The sequence below is a fragment of the Physcomitrium patens genome, chromosome 26, assembly GCF_059467195.1.
Source record: "Physcomitrium patens ecotype Gransden chromosome 26, ASM5946719v1, whole genome shotgun sequence".
In the NCBI taxonomy this organism is placed as follows: domain Eukaryota; kingdom Viridiplantae; phylum Streptophyta; class Bryopsida; order Funariales; family Funariaceae; genus Physcomitrium; species Physcomitrium patens.
The window spans coordinates 5,224,313-5,245,421 of record NC_143435.1 but is presented as its reverse complement, the minus strand read 5'-3'; the positions used below and the strand labels follow the sequence as shown (position 1 = coordinate 5,245,421).

General features: G+C 35.0%; 2 protein-coding genes across 2 annotated transcripts; both read left to right on the top strand.

Moving 5' to 3' along the window:
* The first annotated feature begins 1,496 nt into the window (after positions 1-1,496).
* On the top strand, positions 1,497-3,856 carry LOC112278061 (uncharacterized). Its single transcript, XM_024511082.3, has 7 exons — positions 1,497-1,700; positions 1,897-2,105; positions 2,265-2,371; positions 2,518-2,620; positions 2,866-3,024; positions 3,226-3,276; positions 3,440-3,856. The coding sequence occupies exons 1-7, from the start codon at positions 1,589-1,591 to the stop codon at positions 3,506-3,508; spliced, it is 810 nt and encodes a 269-aa protein (XP_024366850.1). The 5' UTR covers positions 1,497-1,588; the 3' UTR covers positions 3,509-3,856.
* A 14,446-nt stretch (positions 3,857-18,302) lies between these two features.
* Positions 18,303-20,786, top strand: LOC112277752 (uncharacterized). Its single transcript, XM_024510441.3, has 7 exons — positions 18,303-18,757; positions 18,954-19,162; positions 19,322-19,428; positions 19,575-19,677; positions 19,923-20,081; positions 20,283-20,333; positions 20,497-20,786. Exons 1-7 carry the CDS (start codon positions 18,646-18,648, stop codon positions 20,563-20,565), a joined length of 810 nt encoding a protein of 269 aa, XP_024366209.1. The 5' UTR covers positions 18,303-18,645; the 3' UTR covers positions 20,566-20,786.
* The last annotated feature ends 323 nt before the right edge of the window (positions 20,787-21,109 follow it).

The following is a 21,109-nucleotide window of genomic DNA, read 5'->3' as shown; positions in this document are numbered from 1 at the left end:
TATCTCAAAAAGAACAAATTATCAAGTCCATGGTGTACCTTACATGGTACTATTTCAAAACATCTCAGTGTTGCATCCATAAAAATTGTTCAATACATTTTGTTGTTGAACGATATTATTGCATCTTACCAATTTGTTTATTTTGCAAATAAAAAGTTGAAAGCATGGACCACTTTTGACAAATGCTAAAATCTACAAACTAAGATTTGTTGCCGTCAATAAAAGGATTTTAGCATAGATTAAATAACCAAGTAGTGAAAGTCTAATTACAAAACTTTTTTGAATAAAGCCACAATTCACCATGATCTAAAAATTGTGTGTATGTATAGAAAAATGGTTACATTGATCAAGATAATTGAATTGTCTTTTAAGCACCAAGTCCACGTTGGAAAAAACAAACATCATCTCTACACCTTTGGACAAAAGCTATAAGTATTATAGTATATGCTTTGAGTCAAATGATTCACACTCAAACTAGTGATTGAACACACTATAACAAATGGTTTGGCTACCAAGCCAAAATAGCATATTACAAAAGGAAAAATGGTTTGGCTACCAACCCAAAATAGCACATTACAAAAAAAAATAGGGTCTCTTATGAATATACACGACGATAAACAAAAACACACTAAAATAAAACTTAAGAGCTATATAAGCATTTTGTATTGAACCTGGCATTTTCACAAAGTACACAGCCTTCAGCTGCCCCTGAGAGCTGCCTTTCTGCCTATGTGTTGTGTTATTCAAACACACGTAAATGAAAATAAAATCGAACTCAAAATCTGGATTCCCATAAAAATTCCGGAACGCCTGCTTTCCTGCATTCAATGAATCTCTCCGCTGCGAACTCTCACACCAAGACGCGACGGACCATGCATCAGTGGCGCAGCTTGCCGGGTGGGTGCCACTGTCCACAAACTTCAGATGCATCCTCCCCGACAGCGTACCACCGCCAATCCCAATGTACTTTCAAGGACTGCCATGTGTCACGCCTCCACAAGAACAGAATCCGCCCCGCTAGCGACGCGAGACAGCCAATGCCTGGTGATCCACGGGAGCCGGCGGCTCCATGTTTCCTCCCGCAAGATAACTCGCAACTTGCTACCGGATGCTCGAGAATCTGGTGGAAAGGAGGAGTGGGACGGAGCGAGGCTCCAAAAGTTGTAACCGAAGGGCGGCTTCCTTTGGGTGAAAAACACGAACCGTGGGAAGGGTAAGAAAACCGCCAGACGGTTGCGCCAGTCCACGCTGCAGCACACAGGCAGCTTCGACGCACACATCCATGACGTGATGAGCATGACAGGAATGGTCGGATCAGAAACCCAAAGCCACCCGAATTCGGGGAGTGCTTGGTGACCACAATCCGCTGGGAACATCCAATCGAGACTGATTAGTGGGAATCAAGCAAGTGGATTCATGGGTGGTTGGGCTTGGCACCTTCCGTGAGCATGGACTACATAAGGCTGTCCGAGGAGCGGCATGACGTGCAAGCATCGGTCCCGCGGTCGACTATTGGGGTGGCTCCAGTGCGGAAGTGATCGGCCGTAGACTCACTGTTCCCAGCGAGCGGTCGGTTGAGTTGCTGGCGATGGCGAGCCAACTTGTGCAGGCAGTGGCCGCTGTTGTGGTTCTGCAATGCATCTCCGCAAGCTGGGTTGGCGCGTGGGCAGGATCGGCTCAGGCTGAGGGAGGTGACGAGGGTAAGTCGGGGCAGAAACTCCAACTTCGGCGTGGAGTAGTAGAACAGGATTGTGATGTCCCCCTAGCATTCCATCGCAGCATACATGCGGCCGAAAAATTCTTGACTCACATTGGTGGCCTGCATGACCAACTGATGCATGACTCCAACCAATGCTGGTGCATGACTCCGTGTGCATGTGCTGTGTGGATATTCAGTGCACTGGGACTACAGCGGTGGGTCGCATGGGCCAGGTGGCTGGGGTGACCTGAAGGCCGAGTGGGGTGTGTGCAAGTCGGGCAGCCGGCAGTCCCCGATCGCCATCACGGCGCTCGACCTGGTCACAGACCGCAGTCTGGGGAAGCTGGATGCCAAGTACCGGAAGAGAGTTCATGCCACTCTTTACAACAGCGGGCATGGGGCTGAGGTAAGTGCCGTGGTCTCTGAAGTTCTCCCTTGGCGGTGTGGCGGTTATCGTGGTCAATTGGAACCAGTGAAGTTCGACGTTTGGACAGGGGGGCAGGCGTGCCGATTGCAGGCGGCTGGCCTGTTACTCCGAAGTTGGGGCTGACTGTGGATTTGTCAGGTGAGCATGCCAGCCGGCTCGGGACGCTTGAGGATCGGTGGCGAGACGTACCGACCCGTCCAGTTCCACATCCACATGCCCAGCGAGCACACAATCATGAACCAGAGGTACGTCACGGCATGCTACCACGAAGTTGCAGGTTTTGTTTGGGAATTGAATTCGGCTGTGGAGCCCGCACCTCCGTTTGTGACTACGAGGTCAGTGTGTGTTCATTGCTGACGCGCGAACCACTGTTCGGTTGGCACTGCTCCAGTTTCCCGCTGGAGCTCCACTTGGTGCACAAGTCCGATGATGGGAAGCTTGCGGTGATCGGGTTCCTGTTTGAGGAAGGAGGCGAGAGCGAATTCCTGGCCCAGGTACGCACCCCGCTCCCACCTGTGTACCCTCTTTCCAGTGGGCGCGGACGAGGCTGAAGGTCAACTGTCGTGCGCCCATGACGTGGGTGGCGTAGCTTTGGCGAATCTGCGTTGCGTTATGGTCGGTGCAGAGTAGTGCTCTCGTGTGTCACTGAAGATCTTGCTAGGAAGGTCGCGCGCGCTATCGAACGCGATTCTCCTTGGCGAAGCCTGACCCCATGCGGAAACTGGTGTGACGTGTGCAGTTCGCACATGAGGTGCCATCGTCAAATAGCCCAGGCGTGAAGGTCGACTTGGGGCACATCAAGATGATGAAGCCGGAGAGGAACTACGGCACTTACATGGGATCCCTCACCACCCCACCATGCGCGGAGGGTGTCACCTGGATTCTGTCGTTGTTCAACGTAAGTGGGTTCTGCTCCAGTGTTCGTGGCATGACAGAGAGACTTGTAGATGTCGGCATGTGGGAGATTGTGGTTTTCCGTCGTCGCAGTGGTTCTTTCGGGTGCCCTTCCAAATGCAAGGCGAGCAGCCGCTCACAAGCGTTGCTCATGAATGTACCGGGAACTGATGCGTGGGACGATGTTGCGCTTGTTGGGTGGCAGTTTCAAACGGCGTCCGCGGAACAGCTGGCTAAGCTCCGGGCTTCTGTGCCGGTGAGTGATCTCTGCCAGGTGCAGGTGGTAGGGAAGGTGGCCGCGGGTGCTGCTAGATTGTTCTGTTGTATCTTCTTTTACCTGCTTCTTTGGAAACGTTGGAACGGTGGCTTTTCTGGCATCTGACGCCGGGCTGCATGCACTGGACGTGTGACGTGTGCAGAAGGGACACAACAACCGTCCAACCTTCGGCAGCGCCGGAAGGGGTTTCCGCATGCGCACCAACGCTTGAGGTATCAGGGTGGCGCCAGGATGGAGATGTAAGCGACACGAAGTGTGGCAGCTTGTAAAATGCGACGCCTCGACGCTGATGGCGTCGGTGTTTGTAGACTAGTGCATTCAACTCCCTCTCTTTCCCACGAATTGAGCCGGGCGTGGAGTGGAATGATGTAGAGTAGAAGTCAGTGTAGAGGCTGACAAGAGAGTGCGCAGACTGGATGTGGTTTGCGCCTCGTCAGAATGGTAGATTTGACGCTAATGCCGAGCTCCGTGGAAGCAAAGCAGCTTCACGGTTGTACCACTATGCACCTCTCAATGGAAGTTTGGTTGAATCCGGGTTTTCGCTGGAGTTCCCAGCAGACGCAGATGGGTCGTGTGATGGGTGTTGCCGCCGACTGGGCGATGTAGGCGTGTGTGTGTGTGTGTGTGTGTGTCTGGGAGGGAAAGGTCGGAAGATGGCAACACTCATCGCTGTGCTGGTGCAGGGCAGTTTGGGAGAAGGAAAGTTGGACATGCACATGCGCATGCACGTAGCGCGCGCTTGATCTCAGGTACCTGGAGCAGGACAGAGTTTCGGGACGTCTCCAGCGACGGGATCGCGGTGCACCATTCGTGAACAGCCTGCTGCCAATCACAGTGCAATTCACTGAGGACGAGGTAGGTATGGAACGAATCGCGCAGTCCGACGCAGTCCGGTGATTCCGATCTTTTATCATTGCAGTTAGCACCACGCATAGTTACAGATACTCATGTGTTTATGTGTGTTATGATGTCGACAATAGTACATACGCATCTGCATTGTTCAATGTAGTCTAGAAGTCATCGGTTCATGTAACCGAAGGTGGGATGGATCGGGCCGAGGTAAAGTATTCCCGACTGTCGATCGGGCCAAGCTTTTGGCCATGGCTTGGTACGTTTTGAAGCTTAAAACACATTAAAAATAGCACCGCAGAATGTGACTACTATCACAACTGTGCAATTGCACTCGAATCGCTTTACGGTACCGTCTTCAAGATGCTGCATAACAAGCAAGCTGTTAATCTCTACGCTAATGGGATCACTCACTCACTCACTGGAAAAGATAAGCCGCTCTGTTTTGTACGTCAATCTAGACATTGCTGGTTGTGTTTTCCATTCACATGTAGTAAGTCGAAAGAATGGATCCATCCAATACTTGCCAACTGTGCTCGACGTCTGCCAATCGCGTAGGAGCACTAACTTCGGAAGCATGTGCCTTTTTTCGTGACTCTTCATTGGACATGAACATTACATGTGCGTGATGGTGTGTTTGTCTGCGGTCCGCGTTGAGAGAAATGGAAGTTTTCCTGGTTATCTTGTAGACCAGTCATGTCGCGTTATTTTTGGGATAAGCAAAAGTGGTTACCTTGAGGAGATTATGTACAAAGTCAACCCCCAACCTGTGTCGTGTTCTTCAGCCCATCAGCTGAGGGCACCCTTTCCGTCTCTGCACTTTTGATGTTATTTTTGTGAAAAATTGCGGGACTCAACTTGCATGCAGTGCATGAACCCCCTGGTTGCCTACGAGCTTATCTGCGAGAAGTCCAGTGTCCGGAAGCCAAAGTGTTCTCTGAATGTGACCGCAAGTCCCAGTTTCCCCACACGCGAATAAGTCGGACCCGCCAAATGCCATACCTTTACAGAAGAACTGCAATCCCTGGCAGCCAAATTTAGCCCGTGAATCGATCCCCCGTTCTAGACTTCAGTCTAGCTGTGTGTGACATTGTGATTGGATTATTGTGAACTTTTAATATATTAGGGTGGATGGCTGTTGATTTGCCAATGGCTCGGATTGATTTAACATCAGATGAGGATGGGAAGCTGCCAGTTTTTATCGTTAGCGGTTGTTACATTGTTGATATATCGATTTGGTTTCGTCAGGTTTAATTTGTCACATTTATAATAGCAATATTCGTTGAAACCTTTAGTAAAAAGTTGATGGAAATCTGTATTTCGTTTTTTTAGCTTATTTATTCTGAGGCGCAGATGAGTAGAAAGCACTTCAACCGGAGCGGATGAATTTTGGAGCTGTGAAGACGAATGTCGCCTGGGAGAGGGAAGGAGTTTTATAAATTTTCCCATCTCAGAATAGTTTTTCTCTACACGTGTGTGAATGTGCGATGGCTTTGTGTGTGCTTCTGATTTGATGGAGGAATGTTCTTACAATTTAACATGATTATTTTTTGAATTTTGAAATTTGTTATGATATGTTTTGGATTCAAAAGTTGATGAGGTTTATTTACATGTTGTTTAGAGTTATTGGAATTTTGAAAGAAGAAATTTGAAATTGAGATGTAGAATTTAGTGTGAAGAGTTGTATTGAGTTATTAAAGTTGTAATGCAAGATTTGTTTAGGATTTGCTTAAGATTTAGTAAAATTTGCAACAAAATTTTACTTGAAGCTATTAAGATATGACTGTTTAGAATTTATGAGATTGTGTGAAATGAACCATATGATACAATTGATTATTAAATAAAAATCTATTATTTTTTCAAATATAGATTTTTTTAAAAAAATCTAAATTTTACTTATTTGTGGCAAATAGAGATTTTTCTATTAAAAAAACAAGTATGACTACCATCTATTAAATCATTATAAATTCTTAATATAAATTCTTAATGTAGCTGCTAAATAGAGCCACCATCAATTTTTGCATTAAATTTGGGATTAATGGATAAAAAAAAAGATTTAAATAAAATTTATCCAAAAATATTTGATTAATGATAGATTAATTTTAAAATAATGTGCATTTTATATTATTGTGTGTAAATGTAGTATTAAAGAACATTATAGAAGCTTAAAATATTTGTACAACAAAATGTAATATAAGTTGTATTGCTAAGATATGTATTAATATAGAGCTTATTAAATCATTATATATGGTAGTAATAATAAGATTAAATTATAAAAAGATAAATTTTTATATTATAAATATTTTTAAAAATATTTTAAATTGATTAAGGCATATTTTATTTTTATATAAATAATTTATTGAGATTGGTATTGGTCTTTTAGGCATAACTTTGTTAGATTCTACAATTTTAAAAAGAATTAAAAAAATAAAATTTATATATTTATGTACATATGTATGTATGTTTATATATATTTATATACTTCAAGAATAAAAATACTTTTATATTAACCTTTATGTTGTTATAGAAGTATTTTATATTCTTTTTACATAAAAAATATTTATTAAATAATATCTATTGGAGCCTTCAAATGACATATTGAAGTATTTGGCCAAATTCTTATTAATGCAATTATTGAATAAATCCAATTTATTTTGTATTAAGCTGTAGATTGATCCAAATGACAATTAAGTTCTTTCTTGAAGATCAATTTAGTAATCATAAGGATGATGCTTTTGTAGAATGTCAATATTTTTCTTCTAAAAAACATCTTGATAATCCTTATATAAGCTTAAAATATTGCTTGAAGTCTATTTGCTATTAGAAATAGGTATAGAATAAATAATAAAAAAATAACTTCTTACTTTGTAGCATGTATAAAAGCCTTTGCATCTACAAACAAAGATTTGATTATACTAGACTTATGACTTTTTACTTGATTAGCAAAACTCTTGATTATGCTATTAGAAAAATCAGGATTACAAGAAATCCAACCTACTAGGAGATTATATGTTTTTAGCAACAATAAGCCTAAAATGACTAAATTAAAAAAAATTCTATTAGTATTCATATCACTCATCTATTATAATAGTTTTTGGCTATTTCTACAAAGATAGTTTTATGATTAAAATCTCCAAAAGATAAAAGAAAATCATCTACAACTTCTACATATATGAGTTTAGTTTTCTTAACTAAAAATATACCATGTCTTTTAACAAAGTCTTAACTCAAAAAACAAATTGAAGCTCTTGAATCTAATAAGGCAAAGGCTTTGTAATTTTTAGGTCCTAAACTTATGTTTATTGTAAAACAAGGTGAAGGTTTTGAAGAGAAAATATGACTTTTATTAAGTATTGCATAAGATCTTAAGTGTGTGGTTTTATTATAACTAGACATATTTATTTTCTAATACATTGTTTTAATTGACAATCATACTCTTTATTTTGTGGTTATGTTGTTTTTTTGGATAATGTTGAGCAATGTACTTAGGTTCTCTAAAATGTAAGCACAATCTTCTTTGACAATGTTCCTTATTTTTTTTGCTTAGTAAGAGGATTAAAACATATTGCATCAATTTAAATAGGTTTTGATTTCTATGAATAAATTTCTAAAAACTTAAGAGTTGTTGTCATGACTTGGTTTATTTTTCTTTAACCAAATCTTTGTTCTTTGTACCTTTTACAAAGTTGATTACTACATGTAATGGCTAAAATAACAAACTGCATCAATAAGTTTGCTTTTAGCATTATCAATAATAAATCATTAATGTCGTCTTTTAGTTTAATTTAAAATTGGTTGATAAAGGATTTGTAGTTTCAATTTATGTTACAAGTAAGGTATTAGAATTTGAGAGCAAAGATGGTAGCTAATTGTGATTTTTGTCCTAAGGATAAAAATATTATTTTTATCATTCTAGGACTTAATATGGATGTTGCTATCAATTGGATTATATAAGAGTATTTTTTTGTCTGGAAAGCAAAGATTAGAAGATGGCAATATACATCATTGTGCTGATTTAAGATAATTTGAATAGAAAAAAATTGAGCATGTATACATGCATTTGATTTCAGCAACACATAGTAGGAAAAATTTTGGAAATGATTCTAACAACAAGATTGAGATGCATTATTCTTAAATAGCTTACTATCAATCATAGTACAATTTATTGAAGATGGAGTAGGTATAGAATGGATTAGGTGTATCTAATATTTTCTATTTTTTTATTTTATTTTTTTCTTTGTATCATTATAATTAGCACCTATTGAGGTTGATCTCAGTGACTCACCAAAATTGTTGGATTTATATACTAATAAATAATAATCAATCTATGCAACCTTAAATTAAACTACGTTTATTATACATTTGTATAGATTTATTTTATAAGATTTTTTTTAAAATAACAAGTGATTACTAATTTGATTGTTAGTTTCTAAGTTGACAAGTATTGTTTTCACTAAAGTGATTTAGGTTTGCTTTGTACACTACTTATTATATTGCTGATTATGATATATATTTGTTTATAGGAAGTTGGACAAAAATGTTCATTTTATAGTCCTACTTATTTAGGTTAAATTTCTACAATTGAATCTAATAATACTTTTCTCACTCTATTAAAGTCGAAAGTTGTGATACCAAGTAAAAAACACAATTGAACAAATTGATCTTGCAAAAGAGGCTTTGTGAAAATATCAATAATTGGATTTTGAATAAAAATATATTAAGAATCAATTTTTTGTTTTTTTTCAAGTTCACAGATAAAAAAAAATATGATATCAATATGTCTTCTAAAAGTTGAAATCTTGATTGAAGCTCTTGGAGTTAAAATCTATATCAAAGTCAAGGTCAATTAATTAAATTCTAAATCTATCTTCAATATCTTTAATCTTTAATGTCTCTATATTCCTTCATGTCTTTGTCAAGGTTGAAGTATTCCATTGATGTTATTCACTTTAAAATAGATCATAACTTTTATTTGATGAATCTTATCTTAAATTCATCAATCCAGTCTTTGAAGTTCTTTCTTCATTGTATTGAAAATTCCAAAGATCTTCATGAATCTTATGTTGTAATATTTACAACTTGTAAATGGATCAAAAGTGTATAATGAAATGACATAATAGAATGTCACTTATATTTTTTCTATTATTATTTTATTATGATAATTATAACATAGTTTTATAGCTATTTATAGCTATATATAGTAAATTTTTAAGTATCATCTAAAAATATTTAAAATAATTTTTTTCTAACTATCATAATTATTGAATGTTTTTTTAACTTCCTTGTCTTTTTACAACATAAGCAGCTAACAACTTCATATTTTTAGACTTACTTATTTTTTTAAATCCTATTTATAGTATTTTTTAATTATTTTTTTATTACCAAGTATTTTTTTCTTGTCGTGTTTTAAAATGAGGGTTTTTCTTTCTTCTTTTTATAGTGATATATGTCGAGTTTTTTAATTTATGCTTTTAAAAAGAATTATTTTTTTATTTTATTAATTTAATAATAAGTTTTATTCTGAAGTTTGCCTGCAATTTTGGATTCTTTGAAGAAGCTTGGATGGGAGAAGAAATTGATAATGATATATTGACTTTTGGATATGTAGATGACAGGAAAATCATAGTCTATATGTATAAACATCTATTTAGCTTCTTGGCTTTTAAGAAGTGGCTAACATACTAAGTATGTTAAATTATGATGATCTACTATAAATTAGAATTTTCTTCTATATAAATTATTTAAAAATTTCTTAATTGCATAAACTATCACTAAAAATTTATATTTAATAATTAAATAGTTGTATTTTGTAAAATTAAAGAATCAATTGGCATATGCAATGGATTGATCTTCTCTTCCTATCAAATTTTGGATTAGCATTACATCTTATGTAATATTAGAAGCATCTATGTGGATGCAAAATATTAGAGTTCATTTAAGAAATATTAATATTAGATGATTCATATAGACTTGATTAATTCTTTTTAAAGCTATTTGTGTTTTAAGTGTCTAACATTTTACATATGTGTAATGTAAATAATTTAGTATAGTAATGGGAGTGGTAATTTGTGCAAAGTTTGTTATGAAAATGCAATTAAATTGAACAACATTAAAAAACTATTTTATGCCATTCTAGTCTTGAGTGGTCTCATATTGACAATGTTGTAGATTTTTTTGAGAGCTGGTATTTTTTTAAAACTACAAACTTTATATTCAAGTATAATGCCTGCAAAAAAAAATAAAAAAATAAAAAAAATCATACATTTGTTGAAATTAAAGCTCATATTACACCATCAATAAGCTTAAAAATAAGCCATAAGTATTGAATATGGTCTATAATTTGATTCTATACAATGTTATCATGTAAAATAAATCCTAAATAATTTCTTTACATAAGATCAAAAGATTATTTTTAAAACTTATTAGAAAATTATTGTGTGGTAATATGACTATATAGTAAAATATAAAAATATAGATGTTATTATAGAAGAACCTAACAAAAAGATGTAGTAAAAAAATCAGAATAAAAAATAAAATGGTAATAAAAGATTTAGTCTTAATGTTGCCTTTTTGTGGAAGGAACTTTTATTTACTTTGTAGAGGCATAAATAAGCCAAATCAAAGTAAAAAAGATAAAAAAAAAAATGATATAGGCATGTATAGAAAAAACTTAAGAGTAGATTTTAGCAAAATTTACGTCAAGAAGCACAAAATTGATATCTAGAGAGGACTAGTTGTTAATCTGGGTCAAAATGAGATCCTAAGATACAAAATTGTGCACCTACATTGACTCTAGAGTTCTTTGCGAGATTGGAGAGTAGGATTTGAGAGCAAACTTGAAGAGAGATTTTTGGGCATTGATTTTATGTCAATTCTATTAATATTGATTTTTTTTAAAGGATTTTTAAAATTAGTGATACTTTCAATTGATATAGATTTTAAAAAATAAAAATATATTTATAAATTTCTCTAGGATTTAGGATTTTATTAGGATTTTATTAAGATTTGACATAGGATTTAGTTAAAGTTCAATTAGGATTTTAATTTTTAGTATTTTCTTAGAATTACTTATTATTATTTAAATTTTTTTATTTATAATATTATAAAAAGTTTATAATTATTTTTTTAAAGATTTATTTTTACATTTTTTAAAGATTTCTTGTTATTTTTCTTTGTAATTAGTTTGGAACTTCTTTGTATTTCTTTTATAACTTCTTTAAAATTTATTTTGAATTGGTTAAAGTTCAATCAAGATTATTTAGATCTACCTAAGGTTATTTAAGATTCTATTATACTTGGTAGGATTGTTTTTGCATTTCCATTTACCTTCCATAGCTAGGTACTTGGTGCATTTTCATGCAAGAATACACATAATACGACAATTTTATAGAAGCATTTGTAGCTCCAAAAAGCATATATTTGAACTAATATAGTTCCCACTTGGTGGAGAAGGTATTCTTATTCTTAACTTCTTCTACTATAGTGTGAATATAAATTTCACTCTTCAATCCCAATTACAAGATGGCCTCAATTAAGAGTTACTTGTAATTGGTGGTGTGAATTAAAGTAAGAAATTGGTAAAAAACCAAAGAAGAACAACCACAGTACAAGTGAAAGAAATGAAATCAAGTAATTACAACATCCAAAACTAAGTCACAGTCTGGTCACTAGATTTTTATCTACTAAAAAATAAAATTAAAATTAAAAAATAAATTTATAGATGTACAATTGTTTTATCTTTCCAATGACATAAAAATCATGTAATTTCAAGTTATTATGAGTAAGTTATGATAGATTAAAGATAGAGTGTAAATAATAAAAAAATTAAGTAAATAATTTTTACCTCAAAGATAATTTGCTTAAGAAATCAGGTATTCGAGCCTCACCAAGGCTCACAAGTAATGCATGTAGATTTTCTGAAGAGGCTTTGAGGCCTTAGTCTTATCTTCCTACCTACATCCAAGGTGCTACAACCCATATGGAAATTGTGCACCTCTCTTCCCACAAGGACTACACTAGCTGCTGGTCCTCCTATTTTCTACTAGTAAAACTATTTTTTTTGTATTTTTGACTATACCATGGTGTTCAAAAACACCCAATTAGCTTAGAAACCTTGCGAAGCCATCAAATCTTGCTTCATTTCTTCACAATGGCTTTCAAGGTGATAAAACTCAATTTTACCAAAGTCTTAAAATGTTTTCTAAAAAATCATAAAAAGTTCTAAATAAATTCTAAATAAATTCTAAAAAATCCTATAATATTTCTATAATACTAATATCTATATAAATCTCTATTTTTCTATCTTGGTTATTTTTATAGTAATAAAATTAATTTATATCCACTAAAAATCCTATTTTCTACATAATTAACTAAAAAGCTATGAAGCTCTTTTTCATACTTCTTCTAACTACTAACTAATTATTGATAGGATTTTATAAGTAATACATGTAGATAGAGAGCCAATAAAGACATTGGTCTCAATAATTAATTCTTAATACTTAACAATAAGAAAAATACTAAACTAACTAAGATAATTGCCTCCAAGACTTACTGAGACTCCATTTTTATAACTTTCCTTCTAATAAGACTTTTGTAACTTATAAATACTTCTAAATTATAAAAAATATTTGGATAGTCAAAAAGACTCTTTAATCTTAATATTTATGTTATTATATAAATTATTATTATATGATAACATGACTAAATGATAAAAGATTAAAAAATATATATATATATATATATATATATATAGAATTTATTATAAAAGAGCCTAGTAGAAAGATATAGTAGCAAAACAAGGAATAATAATAGAAAGTTAGTAAAAAAATTTAGTTTTCATATTATCATTTTATAGAAAAGACTTTTATTTACTTTATAGGGGTATAAATGAATCAAATCAAAGTAGATAAAATAATTAATTTATATAGCCATCTTTAAAAGAAATTTAAGAATAGGATTTAGCAAAAATTATCCAAAAATACTAAAAGTTCATACTTGAAGAAGATTGGTTATAAATCAGAGTCAAAATCAAATTCCAATGTAAAACAATTTACACTGATAGTGATTCTAGGGATTTTTTATTGATTAGAAAGTAGAATTAAAGAGCATACATACAAAGAATTTTTAGAATTTTTTTTCATGTGTTTTAAAAGAATATTTAGTTATTAAGGGCTTCTCAAAAAAAAAAAGATATACTTAGGGATTTTGGATTTTTAAAAATAAAATAAAGTTTAGAAATTTGAGGATTTTGTGTATTTTATAATATATTCACAAGTAAAAAATTTTAAGATTTTTATTGTACTTGTTGAAAATATATTTTAAAAATTTGATATCAATCAAATAGATAGATTAAAAGTTACAAGAGTTTTATTAGATTAAGATCTTGGATACTTGAAATTTAAGATCAGGGATAGTTTTTTCAATCTTATAAAATCTGCTAGTTTGATTGAAATAAAAATTGGTGAGAGCTATTTGAATTTAAAAATTTACACTCTAGACAATTTTTGAAGCAATCAAATAATTTAGCAAGGAGAAATTTGAAAGTTCAACATTCAAGATATAATGTACTTATTAAATATGATAATAAAAAACTATCAACCATCATACTCCATTTCTATTAAGCATCAATGTCCTCATGCCTTTGACTCTTCATGCAATCTAAATCATCCAAGCAAACTAGCTTCAAAAAAACTCAAAGAAACAAGCACCCTAATTTGGATACTTTTTTGACACACAAAACCACTAGGATCCAAAAACCACATTATTTGACAAAGACCTTCTTTATCTAATCCTACATATTCTAATATTTTAGCAATATATAATTTTTGTCTAAGTTTCAAAATTTTACTATGGCATTGAGCACCTTTCAATGTCTAACCATGGATTTTTTTTGAATATTTAGAAATACATATATCAACCATCACTTCCTTCTATTCTTACTTCATCTAAATCTATTTGACTTAAGATAAGACCATGGCTCATTTTAAACATGACTTTACTTCAAAAATTACAATACAAGAATAATTGGTTAAGACTCACTTTCAAATAATAGTCCACATTTGAAGAAAAAATTATATGTTTATTGTATAATAAGCAAAATGAATGATTCGACTTATTACTATATGCAAGGCTCTCTAAGAAGTCAAGGACGAGGTGGTAGCAGTGGATATTAAGATCCAACAATTGGAAGTAATAAATAAAAATTAAAATAAGGCTTAAAAAGAATGAAAAAAAACAAAGAAATACTACTAATTTCTAGGATGTTGAGACTAAGTTCTCAGCTACTAGTGCTACATGAGTATACAATACAACAAAAATTATTATATAGCAGATTCAATTATTAACTTTCAAGCATCTTGAATTCTTATAATCAAAGATGCATTAATATAAAGAAAGTTTGATCAATATAGCAGTATCTAAACTAAGCTTAGAAGATGAAGATCTAATGTAGGCAATACAACCTACCAATGTATTAGCTTAGAATCTCCACTCCATTGTCAATCTTCTTATCAATCTTCTAGAAGTGGTCGAAATTCCTAAAAAAAATCCTTTTATGGTATCTTGTTTCAATCTTCCACTCATATAATAATTAGAGCTCCTAAATACTTTCTCCAAAGATGATAAAGAAGAAATTCTTGCTTGTACTTGATTAGACTATAATTAATTAGCATCTTGTTTTTAATTAATATTACCATATAATAACATATCCATTAAGTGAAATAAAAAGAAAATTATTTTATTATAGAAGAGCTTGATTAAAAAAATAAAATAAAAAACATAAATAAATGATAGGCACATTATAAAATCTATTAGTGTAAGAATTTTCTTTTATGAAAATTGATTCTATTTACTTTGTAGAGCCATTAATAAGATAAAACAAAGTATATTAAAAAAATAAAAAAATATATAAACATATATAAGAAGGAATTAGGAATTAGTTTTAGCAAAAATTATATCAAGAAGACAAGAATTGATACCTAAAGAAGACCAATTATTAATCAAGGTCGAAATCATATCCCAAGGCATAAAACCAAGTACCTATAGAAACTCCAAGGTTCTTTTGTAAATCAAAAAGTGGGATTTGAAAAAAAATTTAAATTTGAAAGAAGATTTTTAAATTTTTTCTCATATTATTTGAATTAATATTAAGATTGAGAGATTTTTAAAGTTAGTAATGTACTCAATGAATTTAGATTTGAAGAAATAAAAATAAGTTAACAAATTTTAGGATTTTATGAATTTTTTAGTGTATGTACAAGTAAAAATTAGGCAATTTGTTTTTTTACTTATTATAAATGTGTGTAAAAAATTTGAAGTCAATCTATCAATTAGATAGAAGCATATAAGAGGTTTCATAGATTATGGTCTGAAAAATTTGAGATTTAAGATGAGTGAGTGGTTCTAAGATCTAGCAATATCTTCAAATTGGATTGAAGCAAAATTTAATAAGAGCAACTAAGACTTGAATATCTACATGCAAGCCTAATTTTTGGAGAAATTTAATGATTTAGCAAAGAAAAATTGGTTTTAAAAGATCAACATTCAAGTTAGAGAAGGAAGGTGGCCAACAATTGAGAGGTTTTAGGAGCTTTTTTTCTAATTGGTAAATTTGATTCTTCTCAAATTTTATGTGCTTGTTAATTTCTTGTTAATTTAATTCAAGGTAAAAATTTAGTTAAGATCTATGGTTCAATTAATATTTATTGAGGTTTCAAATAATTATAATAATTGATTAAAATTTATTTAGAATTTTTTTGAAATTATTTAAGGTTTAGAATTTGATTAGAATTTATTTAGGATTTGATTAGAATGTATGATTTTATTGGAATTTGATTTAAGATTAGGATTTAAGATTTGATTAAGATTTGGCTTAGAATTAAGATTTAAGATTTGATTAAGATTTATTTAGAATTTAATTAAAATTTATTTAGGATTTAGAATTTTATTAAGATTTGGTTGAAATTAGTTTAGATTTTTATTAGAATTTATTGAAGGTTACATTAGAATTTTATAGAAATTCAATTAAGATTTTTATTTTTAATATTTCTTTATTATATATTTTATTAAGATTAATTTATGATTTCTTTATATTTATTTTATAAATTCTTAAGACTTCTTTTGGATTTAATTAAAGATTAATTAACATTATTATAATTTAATTGAAATTTATTTAGGATTCTATTAGAGTTATTAGGATCATCTTATTGAAATAAAGTCTTTTTTTGTTCTAATATTGTTACATGTTGATCTTATCTAATATGTTGGTATCGAAATAATGAAAAAGGTGAGTACTTGAATTGTACAATAAACTACTACAAACTAATATCAAAATTATCAGAGACTCATCCAAGGTTCTATAGGGATTTAATCTCTAAAATCTTAATTTTTTCAAGCTATGTAGAATGGAATATAATATCATCCAAATTAATAATGTCTATCCCATACACAATTTTAAAGTCATATTTTTAAAATAATAAAGCATATTTGGTAAACTTGCTAGTAGGTTTATTTGAATCCATGAGCCACTCTAAAGGTTAATGGTTAATCACAAATGTAAATGGTTGCTTACACAAATAGAGTCAAAAATGAAGTAATGGTCCAAATTTTTGCTAAAGGTTCTTCTTCATAAGATGAATAATTGGATTCCATATTGTTATTCCTTATAGAAGCAAATGCAATGATTTATTTTTATCATATATCATCCTTCTCTGTCAAGACTATTCTCAATTCTATTGCACTCTAATCTATATATAAGTTAATATATCTAATAGAATTTGGACATCAATGTACTAAAATCAAACCTAAATTTTGCTTCAATATATCAATTGCATATTGTTACTTACAATCTCAAGTCCTTCGATGATCCTTGTCCATAAAGATAGTTATAGGTTTGGCATTTAAATTAAAGTTCTTAACAAATCTTTGATAATAATTTTTCAATTCAAAAAAAATCAAAGATTGTGAAACATTGCTTAATACCAAGCATTATGCAAGGCTTCAACCTTTGCTTGTTGTATGCCAAGACCTTCTAAGATAATCATATGAACTAAGTATGATAACCACTTATAAAAGAATTTACCCTTGCCATAATATAAATATAATATTTATTGTTATGATTGTTAAAATACTAATTATAAATATATCATATGATTTTTTTAGCTACTATTAAAAATGATAATATCATCAATGTAGCATCTAGCAAATATCAAACTAGACAACATTTGGTCCATCATTCTTTGAAACTCAATTAGTGCATTTTTAAGGACAAACAAAAATAACTTTTAATAATAAACTTGGCCTTTTTTTTCTAGATTAACTTTCTAAAATATTATTTATATCCAATCTTCAACAAATAATAGTAATTGATAATAAACAGTTCTTAAGTCCAAAGTATTGAATATTTGAAAGAATTTTATTATATCAAATAATTTTTATGGTATTTTTATTGGATATTAATCAAACTTGATCTTACAATCAATTCAATGATAGTCTCTATTCATTTGCTTCTCTACCTAATTTCCAAAAACATCTTTTTTTAAAAGCATAATTGTAGTACAAACGTACTTGCTATTGGAAAGCTTAATTAAGCCTACAATCAATAATTCTTGATAATAGATCTAAATAATAGTTTTTTTTTTGAGATACTAAGCTTTTAAAATTGTTAAAAGATTAAATGATCATCTTTTAATTGAATGTGAATAGATTTGCCTCTATAATCTTTAAGGTTTTTAAAACTAAAGTTAATACAATTGCAATATAAACAAATAAAAGCCTATATCTTTTGTGCTTTGGTACCAATAAAATGTGGTGTCAATATTAATGGCGGGTGGGTGCCACAGTCCACAAACTTCAGATGCATCCTCCCCGACAGCGTGCCACCGCCAATCCCAATGTACTTTCAAGGACTGCCATGTGTCACGCCTCCACAAGAACAGAATCCGCCCCGCTAGCGACGCGAGACAGCCAATGCCTGGTGATCCACGGGAGCCGGCGGCTCCATGTTTCCTCCCGCAAGATAACTCGCAACTTCCTACCGGATGCTCGAGAATCTGGTGGAAAGGAGGAGTGGGACGGAGCGAGGCTCCAAAAGTTGTAACCGAAGGGCGGCTTCCTTTGGGTGAAAAACACGAACCGTGGGAAGGGTAAGAAAACCGCCAGACGGTTGCGCCAGTCCACGCTGCAGCGCACACATCCATGACGTGATGAGCATGACAGGAATGGTCGGATCAGAAACCCAAAGCCACCCGAATTCGGGGAGTGCTTGGTGACCACAATCCGCTGGGAACATCCAATCGAGACTGATTAGTGGGAATCAAGCAAGTGGATTCATGGGTGGTTGGGCTTGGCACCTTCCGTGAGCATGGACTACATAAGGCTGTCCGAGGAGCGGCATGACGTGCAAGCATCGGTCCCGCGGTCGACTATTGGGGTGGCTCCAGTGCGGAAGTGATCGGCCGTAGACTCACTGTTCCCAGCGAGCGGTCGGTTGAGTTGCTGGCGATGGCGAGCCAACTTGTGCAGGCAGTGGCCGCTGTTGTGGTTCTGCAATGCATCTCCGCAAGCTGGGTTGGCGCGTGGGCAGGATCGGCTCAGGCTGAGGGAGGTGACGAGGGTAAGTCGGGGCAGAAACTCCAACTTCGGCGTGGAGTAGTAGAACAGGATTGTGATGTCCCCCTAGCATTCCATCGCAGCATACATGCGGCCGAAAAATTCTTGACTCACATTGGTGGCCTGCATGACCAACTGATGCATGACTCCAACCAATGCTGGTGCATGACTCCGTGTGCATGTGCTGTGTGGATATTCAGTGCACTGGGACTACAGCGGTGGGTCGCATGGGCCAGGTGGCTGGGGTGACCTGAAGGCCGAGTGGGGTGTGTGCAAGTCGGGCAGCCGGCAGTCCCCGATCGCCATCACGGCGCTCGACCTGGTCACAGACCGCAGTCTGGGGAAGCTGGATGCCAAGTACCGGAAGAGAGTTCATGCCACTCTTTACAACAGCGGGCATGGGGCTGAGGTAAGTGCCGTGGTCTCTGAAGTTCTCCCTTGGCGGTGTGGCGGTTATCGTGGTCAATTGGAACCAGTGAAGTTCGACGTTTGGACAGGGGGGCAGGCGTGCCGATTGCAGGCGGCTGGCCTGTTACTCCGAAGTTGGGGCTGACTGTGGATTTGTCAGGTGAGCATGCCAGCCGGCTCGGGACGCTTGAGGATCGGTGGCGAGACGTACCGACCCGTCCAGTTCCACATCCACATGCCCAGCGAGCACACAATCATGAACCAGAGGTACGTCACGGCATGCTACCACGAAGTTGCAGGTTTTGTTTGGGAATTGAATTCGGCTGTGGAGCCCGCACCTCCGTTTGTGACTACGAGGTCAGTGTGTGTTCATTGCTGACGCGCGAACCACTGTTCGGTTGGCACTGCTCCAGTTTCCCGCTGGAGCTCCACTTGGTGCACAAGTCCGATGATGGGAAGCTTGCGGTGATCGGGTTCCTGTTTGAGGAAGGAGGCGAGAGCGAATTCCTGGCCCAGGTACGCACCCCGCTCCCACCTGTGTACCCTCTTTCCAGTGGGCGCGGACGAGGCTGAAGGTCAACTGTCGTGCGCCCATGACGTGGGTGGCGTAGCTTTGGCGAATCTGCGTTGCGTTATGGTCGGTGCAGAGTAGTGCTCTCGTGTGTCACTGAAGATCTTGCTATGAAGGTCGCGCGCGCTATCGAACGCGATTCTCCTTGGCGAAGCCTGACCCCATGCGGAAACTGGTGTGACGTGTGCAGTTCGCACATGAGGTGCCATCGTCAAATAGCCCAGGCGTGAAGGTCGACTTGGGGCACATCAAGATGATGAAGCCGGAGAGGAACTACGGCACTTACATGGGATCCCTCACCACCCCACCATGCGCGGAGGGTGTCACCTGGATTCTGTCGTTGTTCAACGTAAGTGGGTTCTGCTCCAGTGTTCGTGGCATGACAGAGAGACTTGTAGATGTCGGCATGTGGGAGATTGTGGTTTTCCGTCGTCGCAGTGGTTCTTTCGGGTGCCCTTCCAAATGCAAGGCGAGCAGCCGCTCACAAGCGTTGCTCATGAATGTACCGGGAACTGATACGTGGGACGATGTTGCGCTTGTTGGGTGGCAGTTTCAAACGGCGTCCGCGGAACAGCTGGCTAAGCTCCGGGCTTCTGTGCCGGTGAGTGATCTCTGCCAGGTGCAGGTGGTAGGGAAGGTGGCCGCGGGTGCTGCTAGATTGTTCTGTTGTATCTTCTTTTACCTGCTTCTTTGGAAACGTTGGAACGGTGGCTTTTCTGGCATCTGACGCCGGGCTGCATGCACTGGACGTGTGACGTGTGCAGAAGGGACACAACAACCGTCCAACCTTCGGCAGCGCCGGAAGGGGTTTCCGCATGCGCACCAACGCTTGAGGTATCAGGGTGGCGCCAGGATGGAGATGTTTTGATTTCTATGAATAAATTTCTAAAAACTTAAGAGTTGTTGTCATGACTTGATTTATTCTTCTTTAACCAAATCTTTGTTCTTTACACCTTTTACAAAGTTGTTTACTACATGTAATGGCTAAAATAACAAACTACATCAATAAGTTTGCTTTTGGCATTATCAATAATAAATCATTAATGTTGTCTTTTAGTCTAATTTAAAATTGGTTGATAAAGGATTTGTAGTTTCAACTTATGTTACAAGTAAGGTATTAGAATTTGAGAGCAAAGATGGTAGCTAATTGTGATTTTTGTCCTAAGGATAAAAATATTATTTTTATCATTCTAGGACTTAATATAGATGTTGCTATCAATTGGATTATATAAGAGTATTTGTTTGTCTGGAAAGCAAAGATTAGAAGATGGCAATATACATCATTGTGCTGATTTAAGATAATTTGAATAGAAAAAAATTGAGCATGTATACATGCATTTGATTTCAGCACACAAAGTAGGAAAAATTTTGGAAATG

Coding starts and splice junctions, on each gene's coding strand:
- LOC112278061 (XM_024511082.3), top strand. CDS start 1,589: ATGGCGAGCCAACTTGTGCAGGCAGTGGCCGCTGTTGTGGTTCTGCAA. Junction 2,372..2,517: donor CACACAATCATGAACCAGAG/GTACGTCACGGC, acceptor GCACTGCTCCAG/TTTCCCGCTGGAGCTCCACT. Junction 2,621..2,865: donor AGAGCGAATTCCTGGCCCAG/GTACGCACCCCG, acceptor TGACGTGTGCAG/TTCGCACATGAGGTGCCATC.
- LOC112277752 (XM_024510441.3), top strand. CDS start 18,646: ATGGCGAGCCAACTTGTGCAGGCAGTGGCCGCTGTTGTGGTTCTGCAA. Junction 18,758..18,953: donor GGCTGAGGGAGGTGACGAGG/GTAAGTCGGGGC, acceptor GTGGATATTCAG/TGCACTGGGACTACAGCGGT. Junction 19,678..19,922: donor AGAGCGAATTCCTGGCCCAG/GTACGCACCCCG, acceptor TGACGTGTGCAG/TTCGCACATGAGGTGCCATC.